Source organism: Rousettus aegyptiacus, unplaced genomic scaffold, assembly GCF_014176215.1.
Source record: "Rousettus aegyptiacus isolate mRouAeg1 unplaced genomic scaffold, mRouAeg1.p scaffold_m13_p_2, whole genome shotgun sequence".
Classification (NCBI taxonomy): domain Eukaryota; kingdom Metazoa; phylum Chordata; class Mammalia; order Chiroptera; family Pteropodidae; genus Rousettus; species Rousettus aegyptiacus.
The window spans coordinates 168,400,525-168,425,236 of record NW_023416295.1 but is presented as its reverse complement, the minus strand read 5'-3'; the positions used below and the strand labels follow the sequence as shown (position 1 = coordinate 168,425,236).

The window sequence follows — 24,712 nt, the reverse complement described above, 5'->3', positions numbered from 1 at the left end:
TTTTTCTGCTTCACTATAAAGCATGCTGTCAGCTGATTGGCAACAATCTACCTGTCTTCCAACCCCTGGGTCTTGCCCAGGTCCCTCAAAGGTTGCTAACACTGAAATTCTTATTTTTAAACTTATATTTTTAGAACTGGTTTTTCAAAGATGCCGGTTGGATCAACCAATGACCTATTGTCATTTGATCACTACTCTTGATATCTTGAAATTGTATCAGAAGAATGTTGGAAAACCAAAATTGAGAATTAGTTTTTAAAATCAGTAGCAACAATACAATATGATCGTTGAGAATAGAAGTAAAACACAACAAAAAAATTAAACCATTAAAAGTACTCAGATTTAATATTTATTATAAATCTAATACCATAGAAATATTGTTATATTAGCTTACTTTGTTATATTTGTTCTTTTCATCTTGCCTCTTGAATTTTTTCAAAGGCAGTCAATTTCAGAATGTTAGAATAACATTTCTTTTTTAATTAATGGCTCAGGAAATAGGAATAGCTAGACTACTGTTAACAAAAGGAAATACAGTTTTTACAATTGCAATTTGATATCATAACTGGAGATATTTAATTCATTCAGAATTACAGGGTAAAGTTCTAAAACCAAAATTTAATATTTCACATATAAAGGAATACTTAAGCAGAAAATATGGTAATGTTAATCAATAATTATATGAAATTATAAAATAATTTTTTTCTATCCACAAATATAAATATTCTTTTATCTACTATTATGAGATCACTTGTTAGAAGTTTTGAAGAAGCAAACTGAGACTTAGGTAAAGGGGATGAGATTTTTGAACGACTTGCAACCTTAGAGAAGATATCTACAGAATTTTCAGTTAATGGCTACCTGGTAAATATTTTTGGCTTTGTGGGCCATGATGTCACAACTGTTGTCATGAAAGAAGTCAGATGATGGGGGCGGCTATGTTCCAGTAAAACTTTGTTCATGGACACTGAAATTTGAATTTCATGTAATTTCCAGGTACCACAAAATATTCTTCTTTTGAATTTTTTTCAGCTATTTAAATTGTGAAAACCAATTTTAGCTTTCAGGTGTATAAAAAAGTAGGTGTTGGGCCAGCTCTGGGTCAAAGCCAGAGTGCCAAGCTCTGGCTTGGAGGGATTTAGATCCTCCCTGCTTTCTTAGCATAGGGAAGGTTTTCCCATATAGCTTGATGATAGGACAGAATCTTGACAGTTCATCCGGATCCCCATGAAACCTTGGATCAGCATGAAGCCGCTGACCTCTCTCATTTTCTCCCACAGAAAACAGGAGGATTCTTCCCCTTTTCTCACTTCCTTCCTTTCTCCTTCCACTCCACTCCGCAATCTAGACTATTTGAAGATCCCCAAATATCCCATATTTTATACCTTCCTGCTTTTCTTTTTATGTATATATTATTTTTCATGTATTACTATTTTGGGCCAGAATAGCTCTTTTCCCCACATGATTAATTTCTTGCCTCTTAAAGGTTCAACTTAAATACATGGTAATGTATAGAATGGGTCCTCTTTTGAAATGCAAAACAGAGTTAAATTGAGTAATTACACACCCTAGTGCTTATTACTTAAATCAGTTAATACTTAAAATATAATGTCCTTTTAAAAATGGATGTTTTATTTGGCTAGAAATGAGGATTTTGGAGTAAACAGCTATTTGGGGAACATACAAATCTTTTATAGATGTTCCAGTGGAAGGCTGTGTATGTCCAGAAGATAGCATGCAGGTAAGTGGTGTAGGAGCGCTAGCCTTTTGGGGAGTCAGGAAAGAGGAAAGAGCATGACCCCCAACAAATGTGGAAAGATGACAATGAAATTTGAGGGTTCGGCAAATCACAGTAAGTATACCAAACGTGGTATAAGTAGTACAGCCATCTTCCTCCGTTTCCTTCCAGTCAAGGTAACCAAGAGTTAGAGTCTTTGCATACTACTTTTGAAAAGTTGTCAACATGCTTATATATTACACCATAATCATTCCATGTCATTTTCAAGGCTCACTGTTCATTGTTTTTTTAGTCTTTTTTTCCTCTCTGTATTTCCTTTTGGGTAGTTTCTCTATCAGTGTTATCAAGTGTGCTGATCTTTTCTTCTGCAATGTCTAATCTGCCATTAATCCAATCCAAAGCGTTTTTTTAAAAACCTCAGATGAAGTTTTCATCTCTAGAATTTTGATATGAATCTTTATTCTAGTTCCCATGTCTCAGTTTTTCTTTTACATACAATTTTTCTTGAGCACATGTAATACAGGTGTTTTAATGTCCTTGAAATTAATTGATTTTTTTTTTCACCATTATGGATGGTATTTTCCTGCTTCTTTGCATGCCTTGTGATTTTTGATTGGATGCCAGACACTGTGAATTTTACCTTGTATAATGCCATGTGTATCTATAGTCTTGAGTTGATTTTCGCAGGAATAGTTTGATCCTTCCAGATCTCATTTTTCAGTTTTGTTAGATACCATCAGGGCTCTTTTTAGTCTTAGGTTAATTTTTCCCCACTATTGAGACCAGGCTTGTTAGTACCGTAACTGATGCCCAGGTTATCAGATTTTCCACTCTTATTGTTGGAAACAGGCTCTGTTCCTGGCACAGGGTGAGCTCCTGACATTATTCCCTCCAACTCTGTCAGCTAGTCCTTTCTCCAGCCTCAGGTAGTTCTTCACGTACATGTGGTGACCATTGTGTAACTTAAGGGGAATCCTCTGTAGATCTTCAGAGTTCTCTGTCAGTGCAGCTCTCTCTTCTGCAGTGCTCCTTGCTGTGAGCTGCAGTTGTCTTGGCTTTTGTAGACTCCTCAACGCATGGAGACCACCAGGCTCTGCTTGCTTCCCTCTCTCCATGTCATTGCCTGGAAACTCTCCACGCACTCAGCTGGGGCAGTTATAAAGCTCATCCTAGGTGTTTCATGTCTCAGAGATCACTGTCCTTTGTCTGCTGTACAGTGGCTTGAGTACTGTTGTTTCTTGTATTTTGTGCTGACTTTTAGTTGTTTGAAATGACAAGGTAAAGGTGATTATTCCATCTTGATTGGAAACAAAAGTGAGACCACTTATTTGTAAATGAAAATTAAATGATATATCATTTAATATAGTCCTACTTTATGAATGAAAAATCAATCGATCAGTAATTTCAAGGAATAGAATGTATAAGATGCATAAATAATTAAAATACAAGGTGAAATATGATAAATTACGTGAATATGGTGTCAATAAAGTGCCATTAGAAGTTCAAATGAGGAAGAAATTAGTTTGGGAAGTTTGGCTGAGGTTTTGGAAAGGGTGAGAGGAAAGGCTATGGCATGTATTATTTTGTGTGTGAGTTATGCAAGACATTTGAATCTAGAACCAAATTCTTGAGTACCGAATGAGATTCAGTGGTAGAATAGTTTCTGAGAGTGTTTAGAACTGATCAGATCAAAGGTAAAAATAGTTCTTTAGCAAAAATATGTCAACAAGTTCACAGGAAAAATAGCGTTTCCCATTGTTTGGGTTTTGGTTCTTGTCGGTTGTTTAGGATTTCCATGTTTTTGTAGTTCAGCATAATTCGTGATCTTTTTCTCCTATGAATTACCTATGATTGCAATTCTATCAGCATACGGAAAGAGAAAAACCAAAGTACTGTTTGTTCATATAAACAGTGTAGAAGATAGGGGCACTCTGGACTGTGAAATGATGATCATTAAAAAATATTAAAGAATGTGGATGCCACTGTTTAGAGATTTCTTCAGTTAAAGTGGTTGCCTGACTTTCATTTCCTAGCATAGCAACTATGACCAAAAGTTCATCCAATATGTGCCTTAATCTTTCCTTTCTTGAGGAACCAGGAGACTTTTTGAGAAACTGGGAATGTATTGTTTGGTTTAATTTCACTTTAGCCTATGTTTTATAAAAGCCTTTAGTAAGAAGAATATCCCCCCGCACTCGCTGTGTTTGTATTAATATGACTTTATATAAAAAACAACATGAATTTTAAGGGTATAACTCAGCAGATAGGTCTTATATTGTGGAATACACACACACACACACACACACACACACTCTTGCACTTTTTCTTTTTCCTTCAAAATGATTATTATCTCTACCACTTTTTTCGAAAGCCAGAAGCAAAGAATTTTGTATACGTCATCTCAGTTAATTCTTATAGATAACCCATTAGGTAGCTGTCCTTCTCATTTTACAGATAAAAAAAATTTTGAGGTATTGAGATGTTAAGTGATTTGTCCAGAGTCACACAACTGTGTATGACAAAGCCTAGGTTTGAACCCACATTTATCTTATTCCCAAGTTCATGCTGTTTCTACCCCCTTTTGAGGAGCTAGCCAGTACATTAAGTATAAAATGAAGAATACAGGGCCATAATATTTATTTAACTTTTTCTTTACTTAAGAAAAATCTCTATAACTCACCTGTAGCCAGTACTTTGAGAAATGTCTGCTAATTTTCTCGGAGCCTTAGGTTCCTCTGGGATAAATGCAGAATTGATCAATTTGGCTATTCTATACACAACTTTAGTTTCCTGAAATTTTATCTCAGCACAGAGGTTTTATAGTTTGATGGTTAGTATTTCATATGGGAACATTTGCTCAGGGTTAAGAGGGAAATTAAGTATTGACTGTTTTAGAGTAGCTCTTAGCCATTTTTGAGAGGGGAACAAATAAACAGCTTAATGGCACTTTGTTGATTGACAGTTACAGAAGAAAATGCTCTTTCACATGGTAATATACCTAATGTTTCATTTTGTTGGTTCGTTTTACCATATACTGCCCCTTTGGTAAGGCCTCTGTATCACCGGTCCCCAACCTTTTTGGCCCTGTGCACCACTTCCGGTGCTCTTATGAGACTCTAATGCCTGATGATATTAGGTGGAGCTGAGGTGGTGATGCTAGCGCTGGGGAGCGGCTGCAGATACAGATGAAGCTTCCTGGCTCCCCTGCCTTCCATTCACCTCCTCCTGTGTGGCCCAGTTCCTGACAGGTCACAGGTATGGTCTGCGGCCAGGAGGTTGGGGACCCCTGCTGTATATCACAGAAGCACAGATTCTTAGAGCTAGAGTAACCTTTATTTTACAAATCAGGATACACATCCAGAGAGGCAGGGCAGTTGTCCAAGGTCATATGCAAGGTAATGGCAGAACTGGAACTAGAACTCGTTTTCCCGTAGTCTCTGTCTAGTGTTCTTTCTGCGTTAAGAACATCTGCCCAAGAAGTTCAGACTTTTAACAAAAGATGTTTTATAGAGACTAAAATATCAAGTTTATATGCTCCTTATTACTAAAAGGGAAAATCTTAAAATAAGTAAAAATCACGTATCTTGGGCATTCATTTGCTGGAAAATTCTTCTCTAATATGAAGCTAATCTAATTGATGTGATAAAGATAATAATGAAGTTTGAGGTGTGGAAGATTATAAGTTGGCAGAAAAACAGAATGTCTTTTGATTTTTTTTTAAGTATGCTTAAAGATTTTTTTGTTTCTGTTTGTTTTATGAGCATTTAATTTGACATGGAAAGATTGGCAATGTGGAGTGAAATCCAGGAATGCTTCGTTACTAAGCAACCATTAAAGTATTGTCAGCTTCTTTTTGGTGCCTTAGGGGCTGATTTTAGATCTCAGTTCTCAGTTTCCTGCATGCCACCTCTCTTAAGCTGGATATCTTCCCTCACTCTGAGGCAGGTTTTCCTGTTCAGTAATAACAGCATAGTTATGATAGCTTTTTGATTTCTTCTTCCAACTTAGGACTCTATTTTTGTTTAGGTTTGTCGCATTGTGATAAAAGATTAAATATTGCAGTCACTAGTTTGTGTTTCATTGCCATTCCTGACTGAAGGGTCACAGTCCATGACATGACTTATTGACTTGTGTTAGGGATCAGTGGGGTAACGAGAAATGTTTTCCTCCCCTTAGACTGTGGTCTGACCTGGGCCACTGTTGCATTTGGAAGGAAGACAGGAGGTGAAGAGTTAGGCATTCTAATGGGTAAATACTTGATTTTTGTTTTATTTTATTTTCTGAGAATGATTAAACCCTTAAAAGGCTTTTGTATTTGTCAGGACTTAGAATAACATCTAACACAGTGCTGGATGTACTTGTAGTTGGCATTTAGACTATGAATTACAGTGCACATTTAGTTCTGATAATTCTCTGGGTTGCTTTGCTTCCTATAATCAAAATATATCTAATTTATTATAGCATTAAGTACAAGGGTGTTTCACGAATTGTAGTAAACTTTACATTTTCCTTGAAGCTTCTCTGATTTGCTTTTAATACATCTTAATGTTGTTAAAAGATTATTTTAAAAGAAACAGAAGTTCATTGACTCGTGTCCTTTCTCATATTTAAAAAGGAACCTGGAACTCTGGAGTTTAACTATAGCTGAAATCTTTTACGGAAGATAAATCTTGACTTCTGGGTCAAAATCATGGGTACTTTGACTTGTGTAAGACCCCCTGAAATAACAATACAAAAGTACAAAAAGAAATAAACCTATAACAGCAAATAGAAAAGGGCGAGGGATGATATTACTAATAAAAATGAGTTCAATAAATTTCTGGAAAAGTTAAGGCAAATGGGAACCAATCGATGAATGAAATGGAGGAGAAGGTAAAGCCCGATAATTTGTACAGAGAGACTGCTAAAGGCTTGGAAGCCGCTCTGCCCAGTAGGAACCCCGGGAGACCCCGAGAGCGAGAGCGAGAGTGAAGACGGGGTAGAAAGCAGGGATTCTGTGTGCATTGCATAGGAGATAACGCAGCCGTTTAGCGTTGCTGCGGCTTTCGAACCCCTTCCCAGCGGAAATAGCAAGCTTTATTGTGCTACTTCCTTTCTCCAGCATTGAAAAAGGAAAAACAAAAACCCCAGTTTGTTTGACTTCAAAGAATTCAAAATGTTTGGGGAAATTTAATTCTTTTTGTATTAGATATTGGCACCTTTTTTTTAGTCTGATATTTGGGGGATATGAGAGGAAGCCATTCCATACTTTCCTAGCAGCTTACATTCAAATGAAGTTTGCCAGTAGCCAAGCTTTTCGTTATCTCATACTGAGTTCCCAGTTAGGCTTATAATTCTAGGGAGAGACCTAAGCAGAAAACAGATTTATTTCTACAATAGCAGAGGAAACCCATACCATCCAACTCAGTCTTTATACCTAGGTCACCTGTGCATGAGGATCATTAGTCATGTGAGAGGAACTTTCAGCTTGAAAGGGACCAGAGGAAACAAAAAGAAATCTTGACCCTAGGGGAAACAGATAATCCAGGGAACAGAGGAGAATTTAAAGAAGCCATAGTGAGATTCAAGATAATACATTCATAAAATTAGTACTGGGTATATAATAAAAAGGGAACAATCTGAAAATGCGAAAATGAGAAGGTTAGAGATTAAGAATGTGATTGTCAAAACATGCCAAAGAAGGATAGACAATTGAGTTGAAGATATCACCCAAAATCTAGAGCTTTAAGTCGTGAAGATGGAAAATACAAGAGAAAAGACACAGATGATTTCCTTAGGCCACTTTCCCTGGAAAACAGAGCCTGAGACAAAAATCTCACCTGCCGATACTTATTGGGGAGTACAGTCTGAAGAAAGGGAGTAAAAGCGAGGAAGAGAGGCCGGCCAGAGCTTTGTAATAGGCGATGCTGACTGGCTGCTGTCAGTAGAAGTCTTCGGAGAGGTCGTATAGAATTATTGCTGCTCTGACCAGTCCCATCCAAAGAGAGTGTAGCCAGGCGTTTTATCTCCTGGCTTCCTCTTGTCTCAGATTCCTCCCCCTTTGGTCAAAGTTTACCATACAAACAATGCACCTGACCACTTCAGTGGCCTGCTTGGGGGAGGGGAGGCGGGAAAGCCAGGTCCTACACTCTGTGTACACACACAGATCTGCAGAGTGACATGTCATCTAGGCCTGGAAAGGTGAGAAGAGTCAGTAACTTCTAATGGTAGCCTCTGGCCTTTCAAGAAACTATTAAAAGAAGGTCACTCCCAAGAAGGCTAAGAGAAAGGTAGGGGACTGCTGATTCTGACATAAGCTCTTCTTTACCCATTTGGTTTGCTATCGTTTATATACATGTATTTGATAAAAATAAAAAATTGAATTTAAAAAGAGAAAATAAGTTACCCAAAACACCCTAGAAATAAATATCAAAGATCTTTTAGAATGCATTTGTACCAAAAAGAAAAAAAAAATGAACTTCAAATATTGAAAGATAAAATTTAATTAGTAGTTTGCATCAGGATAATTTTTTTAAGAAAACTGTTCTCTCTTCGCACCCGTTCTTGCCTCACTCCCCAGTATCATACAGTCCCAGGAGTGTTCTCTTCCCCCATGCCCATTGCCAGGCTCTGCTAATTCTCCCTTTGGATCGTCTCTGGAACTGATCCCCCCTAGTCCACTTCCTCTGCCTCTTGAAGTTCATAGTCATCAAGTCCCTCCTGAGTCTGTAGTATCCTTCTGACAGATTTCTCTGTCTTCCCTTCGTCTCACTTTTGTTTCCCGTGCTGAGTTTTTCTCTCTTTCTGTATTAGATTTGGTTATAACTTAAAAAAAAAAAAAAAAAAAAAAAAAGTCTGTAGATATATATTTATATTCTCTACTAGATTGTACATATTTTTTCTTTAACAGATACTTTTTGGGTGCTTTTAAGGCAGTCACTGGGGTTACAAAGATGAATTAGACCTGCACATTTGCTGGCCCTCAGAGAATCCATGTTCTGCAGAGCAACGGATGTATAAACAAATAATTGTAATAGAATAGAAGTGCTATCCTAGAGTATAAGGTGAGTAGTATGAGTTAGCCAGATGGGTAGGAAGGAGTAAGACTTTCTAAGCAGAAAGGATAGATGCAGAAAGCTGGAGGGTGACGCAGCAAAAGGGGTCTTCCAGGATTGGATACGTGTAAGAGGACCACCTGGGCCAAGCCGCTGTCATCTCTCGGTTCGGTTATTGTGATAGCCTCCTGACTGGTCTACCCGCTTCTGCCTTTGCTGAGTGATCCAGTGAAAACCTAAATCTGACCACAGCTCTTCTCTGCTGAGAACTCACTGGAAACTAAAAGCCAAATCCCCGCAGGAGCCGTAAGCTTTACAAGACATCACTCTTTGCCCATCGCCACCTTTTCCACCTCCTGCTGCTCTGTGCCTTGCTCGTTCCAGTTCAATCACACGGGCCTCCTTGTCCTGGAATAAGCTGAGCGTGTTTTCACATCTGAGTCTCTGCATTTGTATTCCCTTCGTGTGGCGTGCTCTTCCCCTCAGGCAGACCCATGGCTTGCTCCCTGAGTTTCTTCAGGCATCTGCTCAGATGTCACCTTCCCTGACCACTCTCTATCAAATAGCGGTCCTCTGTCTCTCCAACCCCTGTACTTATGTATCCTGTTTCTTGCTTTATTTTTCTCCATAGCACACTGTCTGTTTCTTGCCTGTTTATTGTTTGTCTCTCCCTACTAGAATGCAAACTCCATAAGGGCAGGGACTTTGTCTTTTTAATTACTGTTGTTTCCCCAGCATCTAGAACAGTGTCTAATACACGATAAGTACTCAATAAATATTCAGTGACAAGAATTAAAGCTGAATAGATGAAGGAAGCAAAGGGCGTGACTTCTGTTCACAGGTGTTTGGGCTTGAGACTGTAGGCAGTGAGGAGACTAGGATTTTAAGAGAATTAATTAGCAATATTTAGATTTATTTTAGAAAGATCGTTCTAGCAACTCCTTGGAAAGTCGATTAGGTTGAAGTTAAGTTAGAAGAAAGGGGAACTATTTTTTTTTTTTTTAAAGGATACTTGAGATAGCCTGGGCAAGAGTTGATGAAAGCAGAGACTCGTCTTTTTTCATTTCCCACAGTACATAACGTGGACTCTCGCATGTAGACTTTCAGCTAATGTAGGTAGTAATAGAACTGTAATAACTCCTTTTCTGTGATAAATATTTATGAATGAGTATGCTGTGATAAGCTTTCTGCAGAGTTCTTAAAACTATTAAGAAAAAGGTTTCTTTTTTACAGACTTTCAACTTTAAAAGCAGATATTCAACTACCTGGCTAATTCAATTTAGCAAGCATTTTCTAAAGATCAGTTTCTGTGTGCTTATCATTTGGTGAGCAAGTGTATAATTCAGTCCCTGATCTGCTTAGTGGCTTTACTTGTAGAAAGAATAGAGGAAATATAAACCGTCATGTAACTGTGATTGCAGACAAAATGCAGTTTTGTTCTGGGATGGGTATGTGGAAACATTTTGTCTGTTACTATTGTATATATATCAATCATTTATTTTTTAAGATGTGGACTTTTAATAGAACATCTAATGCAAAATCTATAAAGAATAATTAAAATGATTTTCTGATTCAAGAGACACTACAAAATCTTGCTAATGTTTTATTCTGAAACTAAGTTATGGCTATATTCATAGATATTCCAGTTTAACATATAGAAGATGCCAACTTAATTGTGTATGAAGATAAAATAAAGAATAAATTAAATCATAGTGAAAAGTTTAAGAAAAAAGTAATCATCCATACATTGTATAAATGAACAATTACATTGGATAGAACAGGCCACCAGTCATTTACGGTGTGGGCGTTGGCGGGGGTGGGGGGGCTTCCATTTCCATGGAAGCAAGTAGCTGACCCAGAGTATCTCCCATCTCTTGTTGCCAGTGGAAGGCGTGATTCAGGGATGTTTGAGGTTCTAAATACTGCTTTAAGGAGATACAGAAGAAAGAGCTTTTAAGAGGTTGGCGGCATTACGACTATTACAGGGTTCGTCATTTTAAACCTAATAGACTATTGGTTTGAATGACTTTGTTCTGAAATATTTATTTTTCTGTTTAAATATTCATTGCTTTGAGATGGCAGAACTCGGCCTCAGGGGAGAGGTTGGGCTGGCTTTTCTCTGTGAGTAATTTGAAAGAAGGTGTGTGTGTGTGTGTGTAGTGTTGTGTTGTTGGCCAAACCTATACCTGTTCTTAGACTTGCATATGCCAGATGCTGTAATTTCTTTTTATTCTAAGCATGAAGTTAAAGAATATTGTATTTCCTGATTTATTTATCATCTGTAAGGGCACTTAGTTCCCTCCTGTACTGCATCTCCCTGTCATGTGGCTGTTGCACACTCAGACTTTGGGTCCTGGTCCTTTGGGTCTACCCAGGGTAAAAGAAGGACCCACTGTTAGGCTTACATTTCAATAAATTTTCATTTTTTTAAAAAAACTTGGTGTTTACTTTCATCTGTGGGTTCCATATAAGAGGGCAGTCCTCTGCTTTCAGGTAAGTTACATTTGTGGCCCCTGGTACCTTCCCTTCATAACCTATTTCCTCTCTAATCTCTGCCCTTGTCGTAGAGGTGTAGATGCTTCAGGGCATTTTCTGGAGGCATCTGCTATCACCATGATTCTCTCCCATTCTGCTCAGCCAAAAACCTCTACAGCAGTCTTTCTCTGGGTGATACCCAAGCCACCTGCCTGTTCCCAGAGTGCAGGACCCTGCTCTAACTCACTGAATCATAGTCTGTTGAGAAAGGAACTTGATTTTAAAATTAAAAAAAAAAAAAGTTCTCAGAGTGGTTGTTATGCGCAATAAAATGAGACTCTGCCCTCAAGGAACCAGATAAAACATGCCCGGGTCTGGGGGCGCTCAGTGTGGTGGCAGCGGGTCCATGCCGCATGCGGTTGGTGGTCTTGTTGAGACCGCAGCAAGAATAGCTGTGTTCCTAGACTTCTTTCTTGGAATCAGACAATACTTTTCCTTAAATTGATATTTCAATTGGTGATTTGGCTTTCTAGTACTACATTCGTTATCATATAATTAAATCTGTTTTTGTGAGCTTCCTTAGGATCCCAGCCATCAACCTAAGTTACAAACAGCCAAACAAAAAAATGAACTGTTGGAATCAACAGCCAGGCCACGCTGAACAAACCCCATCCCGTCTGATCTCGGAAACTAAGCAGGGTCGGGCCTGGTTAGTGCTTGGATGGGAGACCACCTAGAAAGACCAGGTGCTGTAGGTGTAAAAGAATCAAAAATAAGAGATTGTAAGCTGACAAGGTCCTTTCAGTCTGTGAGATCAACCAAGGCTTGCCTCTCCTAAAAAAAGGGGGAGGGGGCAGGAGAATGAACTGTTGGAATTCAACCTGAACATACAAATTGGCGACTGCAAGGAAACTTCATGTATAGGTTTTTCCTCCCAACTTCTAATTTACCTGCAGATTTGTCTGACATCTTATGGCTCTGGATATAATTTATGTTCACTGTGAAAGAGAAAATATGTTTATCTAATTTACTTTTGCTGTTGTTAAATTTAAGTATATTGGTATATGGAGAATCTAGAATAAATTTCACATTCTGTCTAGTTCGTACATGTTTATTCATCTATTTTATTTCTCTGGGTTTTCTTCTTGGTCTGTCATTCTTCTAAATAGTTTTTTAAATACTTTAACTGATTCTAAATAATCTTAAATCCAGTGTTCTGTGCTTATCTTTTTGTGAAAAGAGCTATTATAGCATTTTTTCTCCCTTTGGTCACAGATATCTGGGCAGAAGTCACTGCTTTTTAGCACAAGAGCTGTGAAGAGTGAGAGGCCTTTCCTTAGGTCCTCACCACTGAAAGCTTTTTGTAAATTCTGACAAAAACAGGTAGAGTTTGTAATTTGAGCCTATCTGAGCAAATCTTGGGATAGAAATGATATAATTTACAAAGTGCTTAAATACAAAAATATTTTATTTCTGTTACAAACCTGGAGAATTAATTTGCATTTATCTACAGCATTAGGAAAATGACGAGTGAAATTGGCAGTGGTGATGAACTGGTAAGAAGATGCTCTACCTAAATAGCAAAGTGATTATTTTTATGATGGTACAAATTAAGTTAATATTGATTTCTTTCTATTGGTGATTCATTCTGATCATAAATATAATAGGGAAAGTGGGAAACTTTTTAAGATATGACTTGCAGCCTGTTAGAAACAGCACAGTAGCTCATTAAATGTAAAAGTGAGATGCAAGATTCCCAGACCAAAAAAATTTGAATGATATTGAAGAATAAAAAGGAAGATAAATAAAAACACTCTTCTCTCTCCATATAGATTTTAATTACTCTAGAAAAATGAAGAGTGTTACATTTGGGGCCATTCTGTGTTCCCCTTTTCGCTTAGCTTTATTTGTAGCTGATAACAATATTTATGTAATTATTAGTCGATGTGCCTTGCTCACCTTTTAAATTTGATCCTGCAAAAGCAAAGGCATATTTGTTGCCCTGTGTCTCCTTCCCTCCTACAATCAGCATGTCGTAAATGCTTAAATGTCAGTAAATAATTGATTCAAATAATACTCAGAAAAATTAAGTAGGAACAGAGGCTGTGCTTGAAAAACAATAACAAAACAGGCTCGTACACCCCAAGTACTATGACTTGTAAATAATGAGAAAACTTTTCTTTAAAGAGTGGATAAAGGTGAGTTCATAAGTCCTGAATAGTGATTCTGCAACTATAAATCTTAAAAAGTCACCTTGGTCTGCCCGTTCCCTGTAACTGGTTGGTTGCCAGATTCTTTAAATTCCAGGCACAGCATCCCTTGATTCCATTTTCTTTGCCCAGCTACACTCGTTTTAAGCCCAGGTGTCTTCTCCACTGTTACAAAAGCTTCCTGTTTCTGACTCCTGATTGCCCCCCACTGGTGTATCCCACATACTATTAACATTACATAAGCTGTGATTTGTTTTTTTTCCCTATTTTGATTTTGATTCTTCATCACCAAGAAATAGTAGTTGAATTCATCAAGATCTAACTGATTTGGATATTAGGGTACTCAATATATAGAGCAAAATATCATGAAGGATAAGGGAGAGGTTTCAAGTAAGTCTAGTTGACTGGAAAAAAAATGGTTAACTCAATCAGCAGAAATAAGGAAAGATTAAAAAATTACTTTTTAGACAAAACAATTTGTAATGTCAGTGGGACACTGAGGGTGGAAGGGTTCAGTTTGAGCTGAAAATATGCACCTAGAAGAACTGGAAGGAAAGAAACCTAATTAAGTAGAGTGACTGGCACCATGACAATGAGTTTGACTTGCTCTCAGTTCTCACAACAACCATCTGATGTAAACAATCCATTTTGCAGATGGGAAAACAGGCTAGGAAAGGTTAAGTAATTCATCCATATCTGGCAAGAGGTACAGTTGAGACTTACAGTCAGGTCTGCCTTTCAGGCTCATGCTCTTTTTTTTAACTCTGCCTCCCATGAAAGTTTGGGTGAAAGGACATGCATAGACCTAAAAAACATTTGGGAGTCACTGAGATAGGTAATGGTTGAAGCTCTGAGATTGCTGTGGAAGAGGGAATAGACCAATAAAAGGATTGATACTTGGTCCTTGGGTTATACCTTTTTTCTGTTAGAAGAGACTTTACTGTGATAATATACTTGAATTTAGAATTAAAACATTTAGCGTATTTCACATTGTATACCAAAAGACCATATATGATAATGTATCTATTGCCTCTGTTACTGCACATAATTTAAAGGAAAAAGACACCTGTGGCTGTCTTCTTGTTGTAACACCAGAGTGTCTGTTATTAGTTGCATCAGAGACCGTATGACCTGCAAGGCTTAAAATACCACTATCTGGCCCTTTACAGAAAAAGTGCTGACCCCTGATTTCTACCTAGTTCCTCTCTAGGAATAGCGTCACGGACCAAGGGATTATTTGACTTGATCCTTTATGGCCAGCTCAGTTTTTTCATTATCCATGCGTATTCCTGGTAGAGAATGCAGCATGAGGAATGACATTGATCCCTGCTGTGGCAGCCTGGCTGTGATTTGGGAAAGCACCATATTTGAGGAATAGTGAATAGTCTAGACTCACTATAATACAGAATTAGAGTTAGGGGTTGTATATGATAGGACCAGAGGGGAAGGGGTAATGCTTAAAGACCCCACTGGAGGTGCCACATAGAGTAATGGCCTTAGAATTGTCTTGGATTTGGATTTGAGTCTGCTCATGCCAGTTATTAGCTTGATTGTTTTTGATAAGGTACTTAACCTTTTAAAATGTCAGTTCCCTTATTTATAAAAAGACTAATGGGAATATCTACTTTATAGGGTTGTGAGAATTTAATGAATTAATGCGTACAAAGTGTTAGTGTGTTGCTAGATATATAATAAGCTGCTAATACAGGTAAGGGAGGGTCTAGAGGCGTTGAGAATGTATTTAGTAGGCAGTAGTGAACCTCTGTGTCACCAAGTTGGTACTCATACAGATAGCTCTGAATTGTTTTTGCATAATTCCAGTAACCTCCGTAATGTGACTGTAAACTCCTGAGAGGTATATTTCTTTTTTTTATGATGTCTTCAGTGCCTACGACAGTTGTAGAGCCATAGTAGGTATTTAGTTGATAATTCATTTTCTCAGATGAGATATACTTACGCTGCTTATTAGCCTGTGCTATTAAAAACAAAACATTTTCATACCAAGTACAGAGGTAAATTCTTGCCTAGAAATAATCATATAAACTGTCATGTCATCGTTTTTCTGGGGGCTATAGTACTTCTCTTCTGAACTTATAAATTTGGAATATGGCCTAGAAATTTAACAGAAAACAACAACCATTTAACATTTTTTGATAATAAATGCTTGGGGAAATTTTCAGACATCACAGAGTATATGAGATAAAATATGAAATCACTTCTGCCCCAATTTCATTCCCTTAGTACATAAATATAATGGTTTTTGTTTAACAAAACTAAAAAGGCATTCCTGTAAATAGCAAAATAATCTGCCAGGAATTTCTTCTTGAACTCCTAACAGAGGCTTATGTTTCTCTTCTTTTTGGGAAAGTTCGGCCTCAGCCCGTCTTGCATCCTTTGAAACATGTAGCGCCAAGGCTACAAGTGGATCCTATAGAATGTTTTTATCTTTCTTCCCCTATCTCCCACTGCTAATTGTGTTTATTCAGGTGACTGAGCCAGCTTTGCCAAGACTACCCCCGTGGGAGAGTTAATACTGCGTGTGGTGTGCCAGGGGATCGTTCCCAGCAGGGCTGAGGTGCAGAGTAGAAGCTGGTGTGAGAGACAAGTCTGAGGAGCCAGGGCAGAGCGTTTGAACTCCCCTTTGCCACGTCATTCATAACTGGGAAAGAGTGTCTTTGAGCCTTTACTGGTTATTCAGTGGACCCTCTGTGTGCCCTAGAAGATTATATTTATGCCTGGAGTTGGGGTGCAGATCTGTGGAGAGCTTTGGTGCTCTTATTTCTCTATCACTTACTAATCCACGTGAATTTGAATTTTCTCTTTCATATCTGTCTTCAGGCCAGTAAATCCTGTGAGAGCTTCTGAAGGTGGGTGGGTAGATGTTGGGGGGGAGGGTGGATAGATATGTAGGTAGGTCGATAGAAATATAGCACTGAATAATTTGAAGGAGAAGGAGGAGAATTATTTTATTTCCCTCTTAGGAGACCTAAATAGTTCCAGAAAAATCATCTACAGTACTCCAACCTGGAGATAATGAAAAGAACTTAAACAGCAATAAGTGACAAAGGTAGATTTTTTTCCCTGAAAAATTATGGATAAGAATTTAAGGTTTTCATAGCATAATTTCTAAGAACTAAACAAAAGGAAGATTTTGATGTAAAGCAGTCCACAGTACTATGTGGAAATGATTCTTGGATGCTGAAAGTAGATGAAATTTAATGCTATATAACTTTAAAATGAAAGAATGTTATGAATCTTTATTTCTAGGTAATGTCACTGTCATTTTCTTAAGAATAGCAGTAATTCTGTGTTTACTCTTATTGATTACAATTTTTAGAAAATGCAATCATTCTTTTTAAAAAAATACTTTGTAGTCTTTATTACAAAAGTAATACATGCTTATTATTAGGAACAACAGGGAACTTGGGGATTTTGAATAGATACGTTCACTATTTTGATTGTGGTGATGATTTCATGTGTGTATATGTATAGATGTCAAACTTACCAGGGTGTACGCTAAATAAATAGATGCAGGCTATTGTATGTCAGTTATACCTCAAAAAACTTTTTTCGTTGTTGTTCATTTAAAGACTAAAAAAATTACACTTATTTTGCTTTTGATATGTATTTCCACTTGTTAGTGAGATGGAGCATTTTTATCATATCAGCCATCTTTAGCTCATCTTTTGTGAATTATTCAGTGTGCATTTTTCTGTTGTGTGTTTCTTGTCAATTTGTGTAACTTGTTCTTGCATTAGTGATTAGTGTCTCTGTCTTACTCTTGCAAAATATTTTCCCCAGTTGGCTTTACTTTTGACTTTTAAGTCCAATTCTCTCCCTTTCTTTCCCCCTCCCTCTCTTCTTTCCTTACTTACTAGCCAAACCTGCTTTTTTTTTTTTTTTCACTTTCTGGTTTTTAGGTTTCCTGTCTCACTTAAAAATTCTCCACACCCTAGTTATACTCCCAAGTTTTTTTATATTTTCATAGTTTTAGTTGTTATATAAGATTTTATTCCTTCTGGAATTTTTTTGATGTAGAGTATGAGCTGAGAGGCTCATTTTCTTTCTGGTGGGTAGGCAGCTTTTACAAATATCATGATAAATAAACCATCCCCCCCCCCCAACACACACACACACACACACACACACACACACACACACGAGTTGAAATGCCACCTTTATCTTCTGTTGAGTTTCCATATAAACTTGAAGCTGTTTTAAGATCATCAGTGTTGCATTAATCACTTTATATATTCTCATATAGTTTTATGGCATTTTAATATATGGTAGTGCATTCCTCATTTCATGGTTTTTCTTTTTCCAAACTTTATTAGTCATTTTTCATATGCAAATTAGAAAGTATTTAGTCCTATTTCCTTCCCCAGACACTATTCGCTTCTGATTGGAAATGACATTAGGTATACATTTTATTTTGGGAAGGATTAACAATTTTATGTTAAGTATTCCTCCAGAAACACAATGTATCTGTTTATGTCTAGCGTAATACTATATAGCATATGTTTTATAAGTTTTGTTATTCGTTTGAATTACTGGCTACTGCTAGTTTGAAAATAGTTATGTATAAATCTGACGTTTTTCTTATTAGGTCTACTAGTCTGTAGTTAATTCTTTTGGCTTTTCTAAGTATATAGCTATATTTGTAAGGATAGTCTCTTCATTATTTTTATCATTTTATTTTTATTGTCTTATTGTACATATTAGTATTAATAGTGATAAGTGAAATTATCTTCTGCTTTTTAATAATAATGACAAGTATTTCAAAGTTTAACAGAACTTTTTTGTCCTAATTTTTGTTATAATCAACATATAACACATACTTCCCAGGTATTTAGTTTAATGAATTTTAACAATTTGACACCACTACCCATAACAAGATATATAACATTTCCATCATCCCAGAATGTTTCATAGTGCCAAATTCCATCGATGCAACACCCCTAAAGAAAAACCAGACAACTACTTCACTTCTATTGCCATAGATTCATTTTTCCTGTTCTTACTATTCTTATACTTCATATGAATGGAATTGTACAGTATGTTTTTTTTGTTTGTTTGTTTGTTTGGGGTTGTTTTTGGCCTGGTCTGGCTTCTTTCATTCAACACGGTGTTAAGATTCATCCATGTTGTTGTTAGTTCATTCTTTTTTTTTTTTTTTTTGCTGTGTATCATTCCATTTTGTGTATAGACCATAATTTGTTTTTCTGCTCTGTTGGTTTCAGTATAATTGATCCAGTTTGGGACTTTTATGAATAAGGCTTCCATGAACATTCTCATACAAGTGTTTTTGTGCACATATGCTTTTATTTCTTTTGTGTATATATAAGGAGTATTTTAACTTTATAAAAAAGCAAAACTGCAAAACAGTTCTATAAAGTAGGTACACCATTTTACCCGTTGATAAGCAATGCATGAAAGTCCTAGTTTCACATACTTGTCAGCTTTCGGAGTTTCCAGTCTTTTAGCAACTCTGGTCGGTATAAAATGGAATTTCATATGGTTTTAATTTCATGTCCCTGATGACTAGTGTGTTGAGCCACCCATTCATGTAGTTTTTGCACATTGGGATATCTGTTTGTGGGAAGCTGACTGTTAAAGTCATTAGCCCATTTAAAAAATGCTTTCTTCTTTTCATTATGCTTTTTAACAGTTCTTTCTAGATTCTGGGTACGTGTCCTTCGTCAAATGTACGTACTGTGAATATTCTCTCAGCTTCTGTCTTGCCTTTTTATTGTCTTAATGGTGCCTTTCAAAGAGCAGAAGTTTTTCAATTTTGATGAAGTTCAGATAATCAATGTTAATAGTTTTGTGTCCCAAGAATTCTTTGTTTATTATTACATTATGAAGATTTTCCTATTTTTTTCTAAAAGTTTTATAGAGTTAGCTCTTAAATTTAGGTCTGTTAACTTTGGCATATATGGGATAAGAGTTGAGGTTTATTTTCTTTCCCTTACGTATTCAGTTTTCCATTTTTTTAAAAGGCGTTTTCTTTCCCTCATTGAATTGATTCAATGCCTTAATATCGACTGTTTATGCATGTGTCTATCTCTGGTTTCTTTTCTGTCTCATTCATCTATTTGTCTATCGTTAAGCCAGTGCCACACTGTTTTGGTTACTGTAACTTTTTAACAAGTCTTGAAATTGGATAGTGTAAGTCCTCTAATTTTTGTTCTTTTTCAAAATCATTTTGGCTATTCTAGGTCCTTTGTGTTTCCAAATAATTTTCATTAGACTTTGTCAACTTCTGCAAAAATACCTGTTGAGATTTTGATTGGATCTGTGGGGTTCGGGGTGCATGGTCAACTTAAGAGTATCAAGCTTTCTAATCCATAATCATACATCTCTCCATTTATAGCAACCTTTGTATATGTATTGTTTTATTTTTTGCAGAATAACTGATTGTAGCGATGATGTTTAAACTTGCCTTTAAAAATAGCGTGAGATCTTTCTGCAGCTTCGGATTCATTTTGTTTGAGATAGTATGAGTTTAATGGCCATAAGGTTAATGTTAAAAGCCTGCAGTGATGTTTAGAAAATGGTACTGAAAGCTCAGTTTCCTGCAGTTCTCAGTGGGTGGAGAATCCCCTCTTAATTGAGGGGAAAGAAGGAGTAATTGCTTCCTTGTTGGAAGGAAGTGATGTTTGTGACTCAGAGGAAACCAAGTAATATGAACCCAGAGTTTTTTTGATCCCTAATGATTTGATGTCTAAAATATGGTAGAGAAGGGGAGGTTTATCAAAGTGCTAACATTTTGAAGCATTTGGCCATTTCTCCCAGTTACTTCAGGACAGTGGCTCAAGACTTTGCAGACTTTTGTATCTTCAGTAAAAATAATGGCTTCGCTTTTCATGGCATAAAATGGAAAGTCACGATGTCAGTTGTTGAGAAGGAAGGGCTTTGCCAAATCTGTTACACAAGATTTAAACCCCTCTTTTGTATCTGAACTTAAAGACAAAACAGAAGTGTGTGTGGGGGGGGTGGAGATGTTATGAAGCCAGAATGACTTCTGTTTCCTGTAGTTACTGCATATTCTTTATTGATGTTTCAAATATTACACCCAAGTAATCATCTAGGAACAGATATTATGTGGAGAGATGTCCTGTTATGTTGTTAGCCTGATAGTGCTAGCAGTGATTATGGAAAACTCGTTCAAGTTTTTTTGTCTGGGGAATTTTTTTGTGTCTTTCTAATAATTCTCAGTTAAGGAAGGGTTTTTTAATACTGTTATTATTAACCTAGTAGCCAAGACTTAAATAAATCTCTACCTTGAAATCCAAAGATTAATTTTTAAATAATACACTTTCTCTTGAATGCTATGATCTTAAAATCTGTAGAGATCCGTGTTGTCTGGTTTTGAGAATTTAAATTATAATGTCATTCTACCTATTTCTGTGAATCATAGTTTAATAAAATTGATTTGTTTTCCCCTAAGAATCACTAAGGAATAGAGTGTCCTAAAGAAAATACTAATGGCCCAAACTAATTTCAGCTCTTACAATGTATCTAATGTGAAAATTTTCCTGGCATTTTTTGAAACTTGGCTTTAAGGAAAATTTTTGATCCTTTGGTAACTAGTCAACTTTAATATGGTCATGGACCTGTCTAGTAACCACAGACTGACTGAAGTTGGCTCTTTGTTTGTGTCTACATACATGTGTGGGGGGGGGGAGGGGTAATATTGTCCCCAATCCCGAGGCAGCAAATATTCTATTTTTATTCTATTTTACCTGAGCAGTGAATATTCAGAGGATTTTATATACTCGCCTTAAAAATTGTGCACTAAGAATTTAAAGTCACTTTTTCTCCTTATTTTCTCTCTCTCTCTCCCCCTCCCTCCTTCCCTCCTTCCCTCCCTCCACCCCCCCTCCACCCTCGTTTTAGGGTAACCAGGAGCCAACAACAACTCCTGACGCAATGGTTCAGCCTTTTACTACCATCCCGTTTCCACCACCTCCCCAGAATGGAATTCCCACAGAATATGGAGTGCCACACACTCAGGACTATGCCGGCCAGACCAGTGAGCATAACCTGACACTCTACGGAAGTACGCAAGCCCATGGAGAACAGAGTAGCAACTCACCTAGCACACAAAACGGATCTCTTACGGTATGTGCATTGTGAGGTGGAAAAGGAAGGGTGTGTGCCGTCTTTGAAATCTTCACCTTAATCGTCATACCTGAAACCCTTTGAGTTAACTTTACGTTACATTACGTAGCATTTATGTAATGGCAGCTCTACTCCAAGCGTTGTAAGTACAAGAAGAGGGCTTAGAATTAAAACTCACAGTCCCAGCCCGCCCTGGAGTTTACAGTGTAGAGGTGGAACAGAAATATAACAAGGTAAGTGCAGAGGCGGGAGTAAACTGAGGAGGAGGATGCTCCTTTCAGCTTTCCCAGCAGCTTTCATTTTGCAAACTCTCCTGGTCCCTTCTCTGTTCTCGTCATACACAGTTGCTCAGCAGCATCCCCTACACGTTGCCTCCTCCCTCCTCCTCGGTTTGTCTGACACTCACTGTTTTCCTCCTAAACACTAGAAGTTCTTTCTTGGTTTTCTTCTGCTGGTTCCTCTTTTTATGTTCAGTTTTGGAAACATTACGATACACCACGCCTGGGTTCTAGGACCCCTTTTCCTCTTATTTTATGTTCTTTCTATATATTCTACTAAATTCATCTAATTCCTCAAGCAAAACCAATCAGTCATTCTTTATTTCTTTATTTCCTTCATCTCTACGTTCAACCCATTAGCAAGTCTCTACAACCATAACACTAAAACATTTTCTTACTTCAGCTTCTTTTTATCTTAGGGAGTATAGCTGGATAGCAAACATGACTTAGGAGCTCAGCCTTTCTGGCAGATTTCTTGGGTTTGAGTCTCCATATTGCCCCTACTTAGCAATACGACCTCAGCCCAGTTACATAATCTCTTTCTTCCTTAGCTTGCTCATCTGTAAAATGAAGACAGTAGTACCTACCTCAGGTGGCCATTGGGGGATTGAAAAGAGTTTAACTCATGTAAGGTGTTTATTGCCGTCGTCACCCCTCTAATCCAAATCTCATCACTTATTTCCTGTATTAATGCGGCCTGACTTATCCATTCTTCACATAGCAGCCAAGATAGGTTTTTATAAAAAATAAAAGTATAGCTATTTTCCTGCTTAACTGATGGTTCCCTAACATGCTCAGAATAAACTCTAAACTCTGTACTTGGTTTACTAATCCGTGGCCCCAGCCACCACCTCTTTGACTTCGGCTTTTACTACTAGCTTGATAAATTAAAGGAAATGTCTTAAATTAGCAATAGGTATGTATCTCATATATGTCATCCTACAGAGAACCGTATCAGCCATGGGCGCTGTCTGCTATATTTCCAAAGATAAAGATACGCTATACTTGACATAGAAAGATCTGTCTCTAGTTTTTAGATTTATTTTTGCCCTTCTTGTATCAGATTATCAGAAGAGCTTTATTTAGTCTTTAAACCACTTGATAAGATTTGTATATGTGTGTTTTAAGTAATTTACCTGGACTTAAACTGTGGAATGTGACTATTCCATGACGTACAGTCACTGATGCTTCTGCTTAGGGCTTTTTCACTCTCATTTTTACCTTTGAGCCTAGCCGGAAGTCGCCCCTGTGTCTCCCTAGCTTAGTGGTTGGCCAGTGATCTGGGCAGAGGTTGTGCTTAAGCACCTCGAGCTTGTAAGGCTTTCACCCTTGTTGATCCGTCTTTTCATGGGTTGGGAAGCACATTCAGAGTTTAGCCAGCTCTCAGGTTTGCCTTGGATTTTCTTTTCTCTTGAGCCCTGTCTGGTCTCCCCTCCTTGTCCATGCAATTTCACAGTCAGTGAGGAGAGCATGTCCAACTCTTCTGTGAGTCTCATTACCAGGGTCCCCCCTATTAGATTTCTTGCTTGCCCACTAATCACCCCAGTTAGACCACAGCCTCAAGCTAGAAGAACTGTATTCCCTTGTTAGGTTCCTACCAAGTTTGCCACTTTTAGCTGACAAAAGTGTGGGTTATGTGCTGCTCCTTTGCCCTAGGCCCCAAGTTGAGTCTACCCCCTCTGGCAGCAAAGCTACCGGTTTTTGTGGCCTTAAGCCCTGTGCTGGTAAAGCAGAGTTCTCCCAGCAGAGCTAAGGGGTTGGAGGTGGGGTTAGGGGTTAGAATAGTCTCAGGCAATAAGTTTTTAAACTCCTGCTGGTATTACCCTAAGCTCTGGCAATTTGTCAAGAAACTTTTGTTTATTATCTCCTTGATCGATTTCTGGAACCCAGAAATGGCTGTTGGGCACTTTTGTCTAGTTTTCTTCCTGTTGTCTTGTTCTGTAGAGAGAATTCACTGACTGCTCACACCATCATAGCCAGAGGTCCCTTCCCTGAATCATTTCATAGTAGTTTACAGTTGCTCACCGTGCGTCTCCTCACCACTGCCCATCCCCCCCCTCCTTTTTTTTCTTATCACCACCATTTCCCATTGTTTCAGACCCCCAGATGTTTCTAGTGACAGTGACAGTGTTAAGGGCAATCTCTGGTCCTTAACATAAATATATGCAGTTAATTAAGACTTCTGCTTCTCTTCCATATTAGAAACTGTTCATTATATAATTTGGTATTATATTGATCAATTTGAATTCTTAAAGAAATATCAATAAAATTAGGAATCTATGTGTATAGATTGTCAGTTGGTTTATACTGAGGAGAAAATAGAAAATCCCCTTTGAATTGTGTCTACAAACAGAGATAGCACAGGTTCTATGATTAGGACGTTGTTAATGGTAAATTATTAGGAAGCTCTGGTTGAAGATACCTCTTGTATTTATATAAGTGTACGTTTTAAATGTGAATGTGAATCCGCTGCTCTGAAGCTGTTTGCTTGTGGAAGTTGTGCGTGTGTTCCTAGGGGACGTGCGTGTACAGAGAAAGATCGAGCATACATTCGAAAACCTAGATTTGACAACATTATGGATTATTCTGTTAAACTTTTACTATCTAATTATGTTTCTAAAAATGGGTCTGGTGATTCCTGTGGCCAATTAAATTAAAAAAGTAGATGGGAAACATTGTTATTTGTAAATAAATGATACTCTAAATTTATTTGCGTGACACCTTTCTATTTAAAAATTGCTTGCACAAATAGTATTTTATTACGGTTCATAAAATAGCTCTTCGTGGTGTGTAAGGGTGTTCACGGTTGGAGAATTCCAAGTCCGTGCTCCACTGTACCCCCTGACTCCTCAT

The 24,712-nt window shown here is 37.4% G+C and overlaps 1 protein-coding gene and 1 pseudogene across 26 annotated transcripts in view; both read left to right on the top strand.

Moving 5' to 3' along the window:
• The window catches only part of RBFOX2 (RNA binding fox-1 homolog 2), a 240,716-nt gene that overhangs the window by 165,206 nt on the left and 50,798 nt on the right, over window positions 1–24,712 (top strand). For 21 of the 26 annotated variants that reach the window (XM_016161661.2, XM_036237432.1, XM_016161669.2 and 18 more), the window contains one exon: window positions 21,357–21,581. In XM_016161661.2, the coding sequence (XP_016017147.1) occupies window positions 21,357–21,581 (225 nt within the window). The remainder of the gene's footprint in view (window positions 1–21,356; window positions 21,582–24,712) is intronic. The other 5 variants (XM_016161656.2, XM_016161659.2, XM_016161670.2 and 2 more) reach the window with 1 other exon arrangement.
• Window positions 11,887–12,005, top strand: LOC118613885 (annotated as a pseudogene).